Source organism: Zingiber officinale, chromosome 6B (genome assembly GCF_018446385.1).
Source record: "Zingiber officinale cultivar Zhangliang chromosome 6B, Zo_v1.1, whole genome shotgun sequence".
In the NCBI taxonomy this organism is placed as follows: Eukaryota; Viridiplantae; Streptophyta; class Magnoliopsida; order Zingiberales; family Zingiberaceae; genus Zingiber; species Zingiber officinale.
This window is the reverse complement of record NC_055996.1, coordinates 8,611,368-8,625,344: the sequence shown is the minus strand read 5'-3', so window position 1 is coordinate 8,625,344 and position 13,977 is coordinate 8,611,368. Positions and strand designations below refer to the sequence as shown.

General features: G+C 38.3%; 2 protein-coding genes across 4 annotated transcripts; one reads left to right on the top strand and one right to left on the bottom strand.

The window, feature by feature from the left end:
- Nucleotides 1-7,785: 7,785 nt before the first annotated feature.
- On the top strand, nucleotides 7,786-8,544 carry LOC121991875 (eukaryotic translation initiation factor 1A-like). Its single transcript, XM_042545946.1, has one exon. It carries the CDS (start codon nucleotides 7,861-7,863, stop codon nucleotides 8,293-8,295), a length of 435 nt encoding a protein of 144 aa, XP_042401880.1. The 5' UTR covers nucleotides 7,786-7,860; the 3' UTR covers nucleotides 8,296-8,544.
- A 505-nt stretch (nucleotides 8,545-9,049) lies between these two features.
- LOC121991874 lies at nucleotides 9,050-13,424 on the bottom strand. 3 transcript variants are annotated; one of them, XM_042545944.1, is made up of 5 exons: nucleotides 13,268-13,420; nucleotides 12,579-12,781; nucleotides 10,996-11,143; nucleotides 10,639-10,797; nucleotides 9,050-10,571 (listed from the first exon to the last, which is right to left on the bottom strand). In XM_042545944.1, the coding sequence occupies exons 2-5, from the start codon at nucleotides 12,579-12,581 to the stop codon at nucleotides 9,256-9,258; spliced, it is 1,626 nt and encodes a 541-aa protein (XP_042401878.1). In that variant the 5' UTR covers nucleotides 12,582-12,781; nucleotides 13,268-13,420; the 3' UTR covers nucleotides 9,050-9,255. The 3 variants fall into 3 exon arrangements, with proteins under 3 accessions (XP_042401878.1, XP_042401879.1, XP_042401877.1); XM_042545945.1 differs by having other exon boundaries at nucleotides 10,996-11,151; nucleotides 12,579-13,424; XM_042545943.1 differs by having other exon boundaries at nucleotides 12,579-13,424.
- Between the last annotated feature and the right edge of the window lie 553 nt (nucleotides 13,425-13,977).

The following is a 13,977-nucleotide window of genomic DNA, read 5'->3' as shown; positions in this document are numbered from 1 at the left end:
TTGTTTGAGTGTTTTCCGCTACATATCATCATCACGAAATAAGACAACGAAGTGCGATGAGCTATTCACCCTCTAGCTACAAATCAACCCCAACAATAATTTAGGGTGAGTTTAGAGTTGTAGTAATTATATAAAACTTCTACAATTATCTAAAGTAATTTTACTAAATTTTAAATAATTTTGACTAACTTGATAAATAATATTTTGATATAATAGTAGGATCCTAAATCGTAAACTTAAAATCTAAATTCATCCTAAATAAATTATAGCAATTATTAGATAGCTTATAATAATTATTAGGTAGCTTTTACATAATACAAATTTTAAATTCATTTTAGATAGTGGAGTTGCTACTAAAAGCATCCATATTGATGAATATTGTAACATCCACCGTATTATATAAAAAAGTATAAGATCTATATGTTATATATATATTATATTAATAAATTCATTCTCTCATATTCATTTTCACCTCAACACTTGAATTATGAGATCCATGTTACTTATACATTATATGAACATTTTCATTGTCATATAAATATACCATTAATTTTATTTTATTTATTGATTTTTAATTTTAAAATTAAAAATTTTAATTTTATGAATTAAAAAATTTTCTCTCACCTAGTGCATGTCTGCACAAGGTGAAAATTTTATTTTATTTTTTATATCAAATAATTCATTGAACACGTTTTATAAATAGAACATCGTTCAATAAAATCATTATTGACAGTCAAAATTAATATACAAGTCGTACTGATTTTAACACTAATAACATGTTATAACATACGTTTGATAACGCAATATGAAAGTCCTAATAATTTATAACATGCCTCAGGGCATAGTATTAGCGTATGGTATTTAAGTGTAATAATTAGGATCAAATCTCATAAATTGATGATTTAAAATTTATTCTATCAAAATATATATATATATATATATATATATATATATATATATATATATATATATATATATATATATATATATATATATATATATATATAACATGTTATAACATACGTTTGATAACGCAATATGAAAGTCCTAATAATTTATAACGTGCCTCAGGGCATAGTATGAGCGTATGGTATTTAAGTGTAATAATTAGGATCAAATCTCATAAATTGATGATTTAAAATTTATTCTATCAAATATATATATATATATATATAGTATGGTATTTAAGTGTAATAATTAGGATCAAATCTCATAAATTGATGATTTAAAATTTATTCTATCAAAATATATATATATATATATATATAGGGAGGCTATGCTGCGGACTAAAACGTGCAGACCGCTGTGGACTGCCCTCGTGGTAAAGTCCGCGTCACAACGTTTTTATTTGCATCTCGCCATGAGACCCTGACGTTGTGCCCTCATCTTCCTCCCCGCTGTGCCCTAGCTCCCGGCGCTGCCCCAACTCTCCGCAGATCCTCTTCCTCCCGACGCTGGCCCCGACTCGCCGCAGATCCTCTTCCTCCTGACTTCCTCCCGACGCTAGCACCAACTCGCCATAACATTCCCCCTCGCCTAGTCCCTCCCTGTGCCCTAGCGCCTCTTCCTCCCTCCCTGTGTCCTATCTCCTCTTCCTCCCGACGTTGTGCCCTATCTCCTCTTCCTCCCGACGCTGCCCAGACTCGCCATAACATTCCCCCTCGCTAGCCCCTGCAGAAGCCCTCCTCTTCCTCCCTCCCTGCAGAATCGCTTCGATATGAAGTGCAGAATCACAGCAAGGAGTGGAACCTCTCACAGGCGCAATATAACTCGCGATCCTCACTAGCTTGCGTAACTCCTCGCTGTCCTCGTCCCTTCATTGCCGGTAAAATCTTATTTTTATAAATTGATTTTTGATTCTTTGAAATTAATGTCTTCAAATTCATATGCTGGGAGGGTTGTATATAATCTTTGTAAAATTATGTAAATCATATTTAAATTTCCTAAATGCATCTACTAGTTATTTTACAAAAGAAGGTTTGACAGTGAACTTCAAGTAAAACATAAGTTCCTAATTTTGGTCAAGATGATATTTTCTGTTTGATTTCTCTTTTACATGGTCTGCTAAAGTGCTGAATTATTTAGATATTAGTAATATAACCATGCATGGAATGCAGGGGAGGTACATAATCCATAGAGTAATATCACCGTAAATAGGATTCTCATATAAGACCAACTTACTAAATACCTTCTGTGAGACCATGCTTTTCTGATGTACTTTCTAATCTGGTTTAAAAACATCATTAATACTTGATTTCTTTAGTGGTCAAAATTTTAAAAGTTTTGAAATATACAGTTATAAAGTTAATAAGTTGTAAGCATATGTTTTGAAATACACAACACAGTAGAATTATTTATACTTTATAGCAGTAGAAAAAAGTTATTTGGAAAGTGGTTATTGTTGGAACCTTTGTGCCCGCTAGAGGGGGGTGAATAACATTTCATCACGCTCCTTGTGTCGTTTGCTTTGTCTTGATAATGTACAGCGGAATACAAAGACAAAACAAAACAAAATACTCACAACGCTAACACCTAGGGTTTACTTGGTATCAACCTCAAGAAGAGGTGGCTAATCCAAGGATCCACACACACGACACAATCTCCACTATGCAAACCTCCTTTTCGGTGGCAGCCGGAGGCGGAGAAGCCTCGTACAAACTCACACAACAACACAACACCACTACAAGAAGAGAATACAGAAATACAAGTGAAATACACTTCTTCTTGCTTACTTGTTGCTCGTTGTTGCCTCTTGAACCTTGGAGAAACACCTCCAAGTGTCTTCAAGAACTGGCAGTGAAGATCTGAATGCTCGCGTGAAGAATCGCAGAAAAGTCGCAGATGAAGCTCGCAAAGAACTGCGGAGAAAACGCTCCGTCAAGGCTTTAAACAGTGCTCCCAATCGATCCAATCCATCCCCGATTGATTGCCATGTCAGCACCGCTTCATCCCAGTCGTCCATCGCTTGTTTCCTGTCCAACGATCACTTCCCAATCGATCGACCGATCGATTGGGACCATCTGAATCGATCGGCCGATCGATTCAGAACCATTCTGTGCTCTCGCGTACGCGCGAGAGCTTCTCCTCCCCAATCGATCGACTGATCGATTGGTAGCTCCCAATCGATCGACCGATCGATTAGGATGACTTTTGTGCTCGCGAGTAATGCTCCCAATCGATTGGCCGATCGATTGGAGCCAGCCCACACTCGCAGCACACTCCAATCGATCGACCGATCGATTGGAGCCCAGTTCAATCGATTGCCCGATCGATTGAACATTCTAGACTTGACTCAAACTCAAGTCCAAAGCCCCCAACCCAACTCCAGGTCAACCGTGACCTGTTGGGTCTCCATGCCTAGCATTTGGCCACATCCGACCAACCTCGAACTAGCCTTCTAGCCTCCTCCATCAGCCTTGTGTCCTTCGGATATCTCCCATCCTTCACGCCTTGCCTTCAGGAACTTCCTTTGGTCTCATCCTAGTTGTCGGATTATACACCACACTGGATCAACCTCGAACTAGCCTTCTAGCCTCCTCCATCATCGTCGCGTCCCTCGGATATCTCCCCATCCTTCACGCCTTGCCTTCTGGAGCTTCCAACGGCCTCATCCTAGTTGTCGGGTTCTCCTCGCCAAGTCACATTAGGACTTACCTTGCCAAGACCACATGCTTGGACTTACAACTTTTGCCAAGATCACACTTGGACTTTCCAATTGCCTGACTCCTCACCAGGACTTTCCTTTTGCCAAGATTACACTTGTACTTTTCAATTGTCTGGCTCCTCACCAGGACTTTTCCTTTGCCTAGCTATACTAGGAATTTCTAATTGTCTGATCTCACTTATCAGGACTTTCACCACCAAGTCTGATCAACACTGATCTACTTGGATTTTCACTCTTGCCAACCTTCCTGTTAGACTTACCTTTGCCTAATCTCCAATTAGGACTTTCCCAGTCAAGTCTCCTGTCAACCTTGACCTACTTGACTTCTCTCTTGCCTAACCTCCAGTTAGGACTTTCCCAGATGCCTAAGCTCCAGTTAGGACTTTCCCATTGCCTAAACTCCAGTTAGGATTTACTCGATCAAGTCTCCGGTCAACACTGACCCACTTGACTTGTCTTTTCATCAACCTGGTCAATCCCTTGACCATCTCCATAATCGGACGATTGCTCCAGCAATCTCCATACATTGTCAAACATCAAAACTCAATTCCCGACTCAAGCTTGACTCAACTCAAGCTTAGTCAAACTCGTCAAACATGACCTAGGGAAATTGCCCCAACAGTTATCTGTTTACCAAAAATTTTTAGTGTTTGGGGATTGAGCCATGGGTCTTTAAAAAAAACCCCTAATCTTTTTGTTATTGAAATATCTTTAAATTAATGAATTTGTTGTTTTTGTTGTAAATTTAAAAACATGATTTGAATCTTTGTTTTGCTTCTGTGTTATACCGTCATCTATTGTCAATTATGTATATTGTCAATTATGTTTTTCATATTGGTTATGCAGGAAACTTGCAAAACAACATTTCCTTTTATCAACGAATGGTAAATCATTTCATTTTAAGTTCTAATATTTTATTTATACAAAATTTTGAATATTCTTTTATTGTAGGGAAAACGTATGTTGTATTTGTTGGATATAATCCGTGTATTTATGAAACAAGGATAGAAGCATCAAGTCAAGTTATTGGCTTTAAAGGCGTCATACATCAATCATACAAAAATAGAATAGAGGCACAAAAAGCTTTTCAAGCGCACTTGGATAAAAAATTTGCACCAAGTTCCATTTCATCATGTGCAACTTCAACTTCGGAATCAAATTCAAATTTAGACAGACAACTTTTGAGCTCTGAAAAAAAAACTAAGTTGAAGGATACATTAAAAAAAAATAGAGCAACTTTTCAATTCCTAGTTGTTGTTATTGTTGGTGTTATTTTTTATTTTTTATTTTAATCTGAGTTCAAGTTGAACAATGATGTTGCAAGTGGTGTCTCGAATTTAAAACATATGTTATGTTATCTTAATATGTTGTGAAACATATGTTGTTGTTGTATGCTTCACATACTTGTTCCCTTTTGCAATCTAGAATCATTATGCTTACTATTTCTTCTTATTGTAAATTGTATTCTTCATTTTAAAATTATTATTGATGATGGAGAGCATCCTCCAAATGTTACTCTTTTATGAGCTATTTTGTAGTCCCTCAAGATGCTTCTTTAATTTTGGTGCATTTGATTATATGTTTCAATAGCCTGATAATTGTACAATAGAGATCTGGAAATAATAATCAGACAATACAAACACATGATTGAATGCCAGTTTAGCACAGTTACATTCTGATCAGGATTTAGCTAACTAGCATCATTGTGGTCCCTGACATCCTAATTTTGTTGGTCAAGATGATAACTGGATTCTTCTTCAGGATTGCCATGATAATTGGATTCTTCTTCAGGATTGCCATGATAATTGGATTCTTCTTCAGGATTGCCACCAACTCCAAAAAAAAAAAAAAAAAAAAAAGAAAGATCTTTGATTGGTAATTAGTGATGATGTGTTACTTTAATTTTTTGCAATCCCAAAATATGACACAAAAGATTTTGGTTACAATTACATATGTAATTAATCTTCATTCCTTTCAACTCCATCTAAATTCTTATTTGACTTCTTTAGTTTGCTCATGTATTTGATCCATGACCTTTTTTTTACTACCCATACGCTTTATGAAGGGGTGTAAACGAATCGAATTGAGCCGAATATGCTGAAAAATTTAAGGCTCGAATTCGGCTCGAAATAGGTATATTCGAGTTCGAGCTCGATTCGAAGCTCGAAAATTTTAAAATATTTGGTTCGAGTTCGGTTCGAATTAGGATTCGGGTTCGAATTCGGCTCGAAATATTCGAACATGTTCGCGAACTATTCGAATTATTACTCGAAAATAGGTTCGAAAGACTCGAAATTTATTTATTTAATATATATTTAACTTATATTAATAAATATTAAGGCTCGTGAGCGGCTCGCGAGCGGCTCGAACAATATAATTTGGGTTCGAGTTCGGCTCGAAAAAAAGTTCGAACATGTTCGAGTTCGGCTCGAATTCGATAGATTCGAATACGAATCGAATATTTTTCGAGCCGGCTCGAAAAGCTCGCGAGCCGGCTCGATTCGTTTGCAGCCCTGGCTTTATCTACATCTGATTGACAGATTGTTTTTATTAAATAATCCCTATCACTTGTGAATCCTGATATATGTTTTTTTGATAAATTGATTTTTGTTTTAACATCTTGTTTGGTGATAAAAACTGAGTAAATATTAATGACCTTTTTTACTACCATGGTGAGGTTACTAAGATCTGGTTGGTGCCATGAAAGATCTCTTCATTTGTTGTTTCTGGACAGACTTGCTCCTACTTTCATTGCAATCACGCAAATGAATCCAACTTATTTGTTGTCCTTGTTGTTTGTCTTATATGTTGAGATTCAGAATGATGTTATGAACCCAATATGATGCTATCTGCAACAGAAATATAAACACATTTGATGTAAGTTAATTTTTAAAACTAGCTCCAACAATAGACATTCAACATAATCTTACAAAATATAAAAAAATAAGAAAGGGAATTTTAGCATACTCTGAAAGCTAAAGAACTCTATCAATTAACAACAATTTATAAAAAATTGATAGCTAAAAAGCTAAGATCTATCCCGTTCATCACTACATAGGTCCAAACATGACGCGGAAAAATATATTTCTTGATCAATCAGGAACAAAAACTTGGACTTTATTCTGCCGGTATAACATAGATGCAAAATCAATTTATAAAAATAAGTTTTTACCGACAATGAAGGGACGAGGACAGCGAGGAGTTACACAAGCTAGTGAGGACTGCGAGTTATGCTGCGCCTGTGAGAGGTTCCACTCCTTGCTACGATTCTACACTTCAGATCGAAGTGATTCTGCATGGAGGGAGGAAGAGGAGGGCTTCTGCAGGGATTGGCGAGCGTCGGGAGGAAGAGGCGCTAGGGCACAGCATCGGGAGCGCTAGGGCACAGGGAGGGAGGAAGAGGCGCTAGGGCACAGGGAGGGATTGGGCGAGGGGGAATGTTATGGCGAGTTGGTGCTAGCGCCGGGAGGAAAAGGATCGGCGGCGAGTTGGGGCTAGCGTCGGGAGGAAGAGGATCTACGACGAGTTGGGCCTAGCGTAGGGAGCTAGGTCAGTCAGGAGGAAGAGGATTTGCGACGAGTTGGGGCCAGCGTCGGGAGGAAGTCGGGAGGAAGAGGATATGCGACGAGTTGGGGCAGCGTCGGGAGCTAGGGGACAGCGGGGAGGAAGATGAGGGCAGAGCGTCAGGGTCTCATGACGAGAAGTAAATGAAAATATTGTGACGCGGACTTTGCCACGAGGGCAGCCCATAGCGGTTCGCACATTTTAGTCCGTAGTATAGCCTCCCTGTATATATATATGGCTTATGTATTATATATATATATATATATATGAGAGATCAGATGGTTAAAGTAACGGATTTATCTAATAACTTATAACGTATATGTAGTTAGATTAATGAATATTTTCGGAAGGGACGTTTTTTGATTTTATTTATTTATTTATTTTCGAGAGACGCGTGTTGAGGATTGGGAGCGACGTCGCCTTTTGATTTTTTGCCAAAATAAGTGAGGAATATAAATAAGTTGACGAAGGATCGTGCTTCAAGATTCGCGCAGACGCAGATCGACGGCCATCCGCCCGCTTCGAGGAATATAAAATTAGGGCTGCGCGTAGGCGTCGGGTTCACGCGATCCTTCACGGCGAAGAAACGAAGCAGGGAAGCGGGAGATCGGCGCTAGGGTTTTGATCCAAGTATGCCGAAGAACAAGGGAAAGGGAGGGAAGAACCGGAAGAGGGGAAAGAACGAAGCCGACGACGAGAAGCGCGAGCTGGTCTTCAAGGAGGACGGCCAGGAGTACGCTCAGGTCCTCCGGATGCTCGGAAACGGCCGCTGCGAGGCGACGTGCATCGACGGATCGAAGCGCCTCTGCCACATCCGCGGCAAGATGCACAAGAAGGTCTGGATCGCCGCCGGGGACATCATCCTCGTCGGCCTCCGAGACTACCAGGACGACAAGGCGGACGTCATCTTCAAGTATATGCCTGACGAGGCCCGTCTCCTTAAGGCCTACGGTGAGCTCCCTGAGAACATCCGCCTCAACGAGGGCATCGGAGGGCTCGACGAGGAAGACGAGGGCGGTGCCGATGACTACATCGAGTTCGAGGATGAAGATATCGACAAGATCTAAGGTAGCCGTGTTCTCTCCTATCTGTTGATGAGATTTTCCTTATCGTCGTCTTAAATCCGCTTCTGGGAATTGGGTAATAACATATGTGTATGCTGTTAAGGTCTTGATTTCTGTGATAGTTGTCGATCTTGAATAAGGTTATAGTTCTTGTTTGATGTGATGAATGGTGCTTGTATTTCACTCCAGTGGGCTGTAAAAATAACATCTTTGAACATCTTTAGTTTGATTGTTGCTCTACCCTTTTGAACATCTTTGGATGTTTCGCCCAGATCAAATTCAAGCTTCAAGTTTTCTGTCTGATGATTGAAAATAAGCTCTAATACCTTGAGCTGTTCTTCCAAAATCTAATCTTTGAGCAATAAGTCGAGAAGAATGCTAGAAGAGCAAATGCTTGAATCCTTAAAATAACTAGCTGAAAAGATTTTTGCAATTTTCAACTTTTCTTTCAATCTCAAACAAGTTGATAGTATTTTAATTTTTTTCCTATTTACCAGAACAACACTTTAATGTCATGATATGAAAAATTACAAAGAAAATCTACACAAAAAAACCTTTAACAATACTACATTGCAAGAAACAGAAAGCATAGAACTCAAACAAACTAGTCTCCAATCAATGGTTCATTTTTCTATTAGGGAATTTAATACCCTTCGAAAGTAAAATTTCAGATCTGATATTTTTTAAAAAGATTTAGATGTGAAAAAGAGTTCAATTTAGATATGGCCTAAATTGTTATATTATTCAAACTATTCTATTTTACAAATAAATTTGTTTAATTTTTATTTCTACTCTATCCAACTTTGATAAATAACATAAAAGTTATTCACAAACATTAAGTTCATTTACAACCTTTTAATCGCTAAATATTTAACTCAACTGCAATGATGACTACATTGCGACGAAGAGGAATTCAATTGTTACTCGCTCGAACCATGAGAGACGGGTTCTAATTCTCATTTCTCACATGTCCTCTTTGCCAAATACCTCCTCGATCACATGAACTGTCGATAAGAACTCATCTTTCTCTGATCCGCCACTGCTATAGCTCTTGTCCCAAGCTTGAAGGTCGCCATGACCATTCAAAAACCCATCGGTCTGGTCGTCTTTGTAAACCAAGTTCACATCTTCTAATGGAAAACTACCAATAGGGTCCTCGAAACCAATCCCGTTGTGTGTGCCTTCAAACGATGTGCAAGATTCATCCTGGATATCGTAATCCACAGATGGGGGCAACTTGCTCCCGGCGAGTTGTGTACCAGATGCAAAAGTCGATTCTTCTGTATCGATGTATCCTTCCGCATCACCACAGGAATATTTCTCATCATATGTATGCTTGTAACAGCGGTGATTCTCCGTGCAGTCAACTTCCTCGATTGTTTCCATTTCATCAAGGTCTTCATCATCGGCAACATCATCTTCTTCAGCTGAAACAGGTGACTCCACAGAATCTTCTTCTGATACAAATTCACCGTCGTCATTTTCTTGCAATTCTTCGTTATCGCTGTCAACGTGTAGTGGGTCCAACCTATTCTGGACAGCTCGCCTTCTGAGCATGAATACATTGAAGTAGTAGCTGACTACCTCTTTGCTACTTTTATCAGGAAAAAATAGAGGCATTTTATTCCAAAAGTTGTTGCCCAGTGAGGCAGGATTCAAAGACACAATTTCAGCGAAAAGTTGCTCCTCCTCTTCGGTCCAACTTTGAGCCACCACCTCACCCATATTGCCAAAACCCAACTGTTCAAATCTTTCCAGACCTATGTCTTGTTTGATCCTTTCTCTTGATCTTGTAACATGCTGCCTCACACATCTGATCGAACCATCATCTATACAACTACAATCGACCTTGTGATGCAAGGCTGGGTCGTCTAAGGCAAGCAGAGAAGATTCTGGCATAGGCATTACCCGTGTCCCAAGCCATTTGTTGCTGTCGGTTTCAAAATTATGGTATGAAGAAGTCGTGATCGAGTTCCAATGAGAAGCACATTCAGAATCCCTCGATCGGTTCTTCAATTCACAAGGCCGCCACGCTGGAATATCAGCCTGATGATTGCCACCAATAGCAACACGCTTCCGACTGAATCCATAATAAAGAGGCAAAAGTATCTCTTCAGAGCGATCAAAGTCAGATGCTCGACAGCCATATCCAGAAGAACCCAGACAGAAAGGTAGCCTGACAGGCAACTCTTGAGCAAAGCAATGGCTCTTTAATTCAGTAGGAAATTCCTCCGAATCAACAATCAGCAGCTGATGATCCTTTGAATCGTCAAAAACACCTAAAAGAACATGTTTTATAATCACACGTTCTCTTTGAATCATATTTTACATAGAACAACCAAGTACCTGGAGATAACTGGGCGGCACTGGTGCAAATTTCTTCAAAAGAACTCGATTGCAAATGCTGATCGACTTGTTTTAGACGCTTGCTTGCTTGTAAACAAGACTCACTATCTGAAGGACGCTTTTTGTCCTTATCCGATAAAGCAACTTCATTGGTATTGCCTGTCACCCACAGCAAGCAAGGGTTGCTACTGAGATCCACATTGATGATTATTGTATAGATGATCAACAGTCATATTTTAAAAATATTTGTAATAGATATGGAAATCATTCTAATTATATACAGAGCATAAGAAAAGTTAAGTGTTGTTTTCACTAATAAGCCCCAGAATTTGCAGATTAAGTACCGGCTCAAATTACCTGATGCTAGCCCCTCAGCAGACGCAAATCCATACACATAATCTTCAGAATATGGTGTAATTTGATCATCACAAGCAAGATGTCTTTCACTTAGACAAGCAAATTCGTTGGGAAAACAATTATCATCATGAACAAAAACCATTTTATCCTGCAGAACTTACAAGCAAAAGAACTATAAATAGACCACAAAATAGATAAAAAAAAATATTCTTAACATTTATGTGCGACCATAAAAGCCAAATAGATGAATGTACACAGAAAATATCAGTATTTTCCTAAGAAAATAGTGGATTTTATGTCCCACGATTGACTTTAAGTGTGAAACTAAGTATATTATCAGCAAGATAAACCGCAGACTTGTCTAAAGAAAAGCAGCAATTTTGTAATTGACAGGCTCAGGATTCAACTGTTTCAAAATTTCAACATCCACAACATACAAGATATAATAACCAATAAATTTAGGTAAAGAAAACATGATATCACATTGAAAAGTAAAGAAACATTTCATGTCAAAGGAAAAGAGTGGACTCTAATATCAAGTAATTGGGTCTGTGTGTAACCAATACTACTGGCAGCAAGTCAAATACTATACTCATGCAGTTTTTAAATAAAAAGAGACATTGGTTTAGTTAGGGACAAGAAGTTTAATGTCCATAGCAACTTTTACAGTATTCCAGCTACATCCCAAATCAACACAAACAGAAATTTTCAACTTAGAATATTCAGCATTAAGCAACAGACTCCTCAAAACACAGTGATCATTTAGGAACTTTGCGTGTCACACAGAAGTTTTCAATATCTTTCATGAACTGAATGTCCTAGAACTACCAAAATAGAATACCACTATAATTACTAATCTTTTGTAATGTTACTATGTTGGATCATCCAGACCCAGTATACACTTCCACAGTTTCCCCTGGAAACAATTTTTAGTTTTGAACGTGAATTAGACAATTATGATCTTGCAATTACTGATACAAATCAGGCATAAGGATGTAACGATTTGGGCCTTTTTTGTGAAAATACCGAGTACCACAAAGGTTTTATTTGTGGGAAAAACTTGAAACCAAAAATTTAACTCCATTAGGGAAACCCACACTGACATGGAGGTTTTTGGTTAATAAAATGAATTGCAAATAAAGCTTCAACACATTAGATCCTCAATCAGTAGCAGATGTTTGACGATCAGAAGTTCAAGTGCAACTCGAGGCAAATTACACTTAAATAATGATAGAAATCCCTAAATCTCAATCATCTCAACATAAAGGAGTAGGTTCTCTAACTATTACATGAAGCTTAACTTATTGTATCAAATTTTCAAGTCCAGCAATCGGGCACATCATGCCTTATATTTGAGGACTGCACAGTCACAACATCAAGTGACCAATGAAGTCCATGACTAGGAATGAAAGCGCATATAAAAAGGTAATGCATAATCGAGATGTCCTAGTTTAACTAACATGAAGCCATCGACATCAGTGTAAAGCTATGTCAGACAACTAAACATTGAATATTATATTTCATTTTCCAAGTACATAATTGAAATCATAGATGAAGACAGGAGCATTTGCTGTAATACTAACCATTAATGAGAAATCCAGCAAATGAGCTCGTGCGCTTCACGCTTGAAGTGGAATATACTAGCACAATTAGAATGATAAAACAATTCTGATAAAATGAGGATGTGTCTCAACAGATAAGCAAGCTGAGGGGGATGAGATTTGACCAAAGTAATAAGTCAAATGAAGAAGTTCCTATTCCTGAATGAAGAGACCTGGCCGAGATCCTGAATCGTAAGAATAAGATTGAATCACTAAAGGGGAGACCTTGAAAATCCAAAAGGAAATAAATTTACATAAAATTCTAGGAGATGAGTGAAGATATAACCATTCCGGTTCGCTACCCGAAGCAAACTCTAAACCAAGATTTAGATCTCACAATTCAACAAGCGTTTTATGAAAAATCAATATGGGGCAAAGATAGGGGCCTATCCAAACAACCTATTGACGAAACCGATTAGAAATTCGAGAAGAATTCGAGAGCAGATTAACGACAGAAACCCAAACCCTAGAAAGGATAACCCTAGATTCAGATCTTACCGACCAAGAAACCTATCCTGCAAAATCAAGTTGGGGGAAACATAGAAACCTAATCATACAACCTAATGACGAAACCGATTCGAAGATCGAGGAGAAATCGAGACCCGATCGGCCAACGGAAACGCAAACCCTAGAAATTATCGCGTGATTCGAACTAGGGACGAAATCAGTACCAATCGGAGGAGAGGAACAAGGGGAGATCGAATAGGGCGTCAATTATGGCGTTCGAGGGGGCGATTGGAGGCCGATCGGAATCGAAATCTGTGAAAATTTGGAACGGAAATAGAACGAAAAAGGCGAAAAGTCCTCCTCTCGTTTTTCCGATAAATAAATAAATAAATAATAATATTTTCGCGTCGGGCGATGAGGGCAGGACTCGTAGAAGCGTATCCAATTTACTAAAATGCCCTTTTACACGTGGTCAAAACATACACTATAAATCGGTCCTTAGTCAATCAAAAACGACGACTTCCTCCTATTTTTTTAATTATTTTAAAAAATATTTATCAGTCACTGTTCAAAAACTAATAACCTTTTATATTTTAATTATAAAAAAATTAAAAACATTTATTAAAATGGATTTAATAGTATCAGAAAATGAATGTAAGAATATCTTTTATTTATCAATCAATACAAAAAATGCTTAGAAATCTAAAACAAAATGCTCACGCCTCCGTGTCGCCGATGTTGTCGGCCACGTGTCATCAGCCCCTAATCCTTGTGGTTGACTAAATGACGTGAGAGTTGACCACTAGTATTGCGCGTCCACCGAATTGTGCCAGAATCGTGAATATTACCCGGATGCCTCACTCACACGCCAAAATGCTCCGTACAGTGGGATCCACATATGCGCACTGTGGCTCAGAACGTGGGTATGAACGTA

What these genes read in the sequence shown, in the direction of transcription:
- LOC121991875 (XM_042545946.1), top strand. Translation starts at nt 7,861, where the DNA reads ATGCCGAAGAACAAGGGAAAGGGAGGGAAGAACCGGAAGAGGGGAAAG.
- LOC121991874 (XM_042545943.1), bottom strand. An exon ending in TGCTGAGGGGCTAGCATCAG is followed by an intron (nt 10,798 to 10,995) that starts GTAATTTGAGCC and finishes TGTGGGTGACAG; the next exon opens with GCAATACCAATGAAGTTGCT. An exon ending in TGCCGCCCAGTTATCTCCAG is followed by an intron (nt 10,572 to 10,638) that starts GTACTTGGTTGT and finishes ATGTTCTTTTAG; the next exon opens with GTGTTTTTGACGATTCAAAG.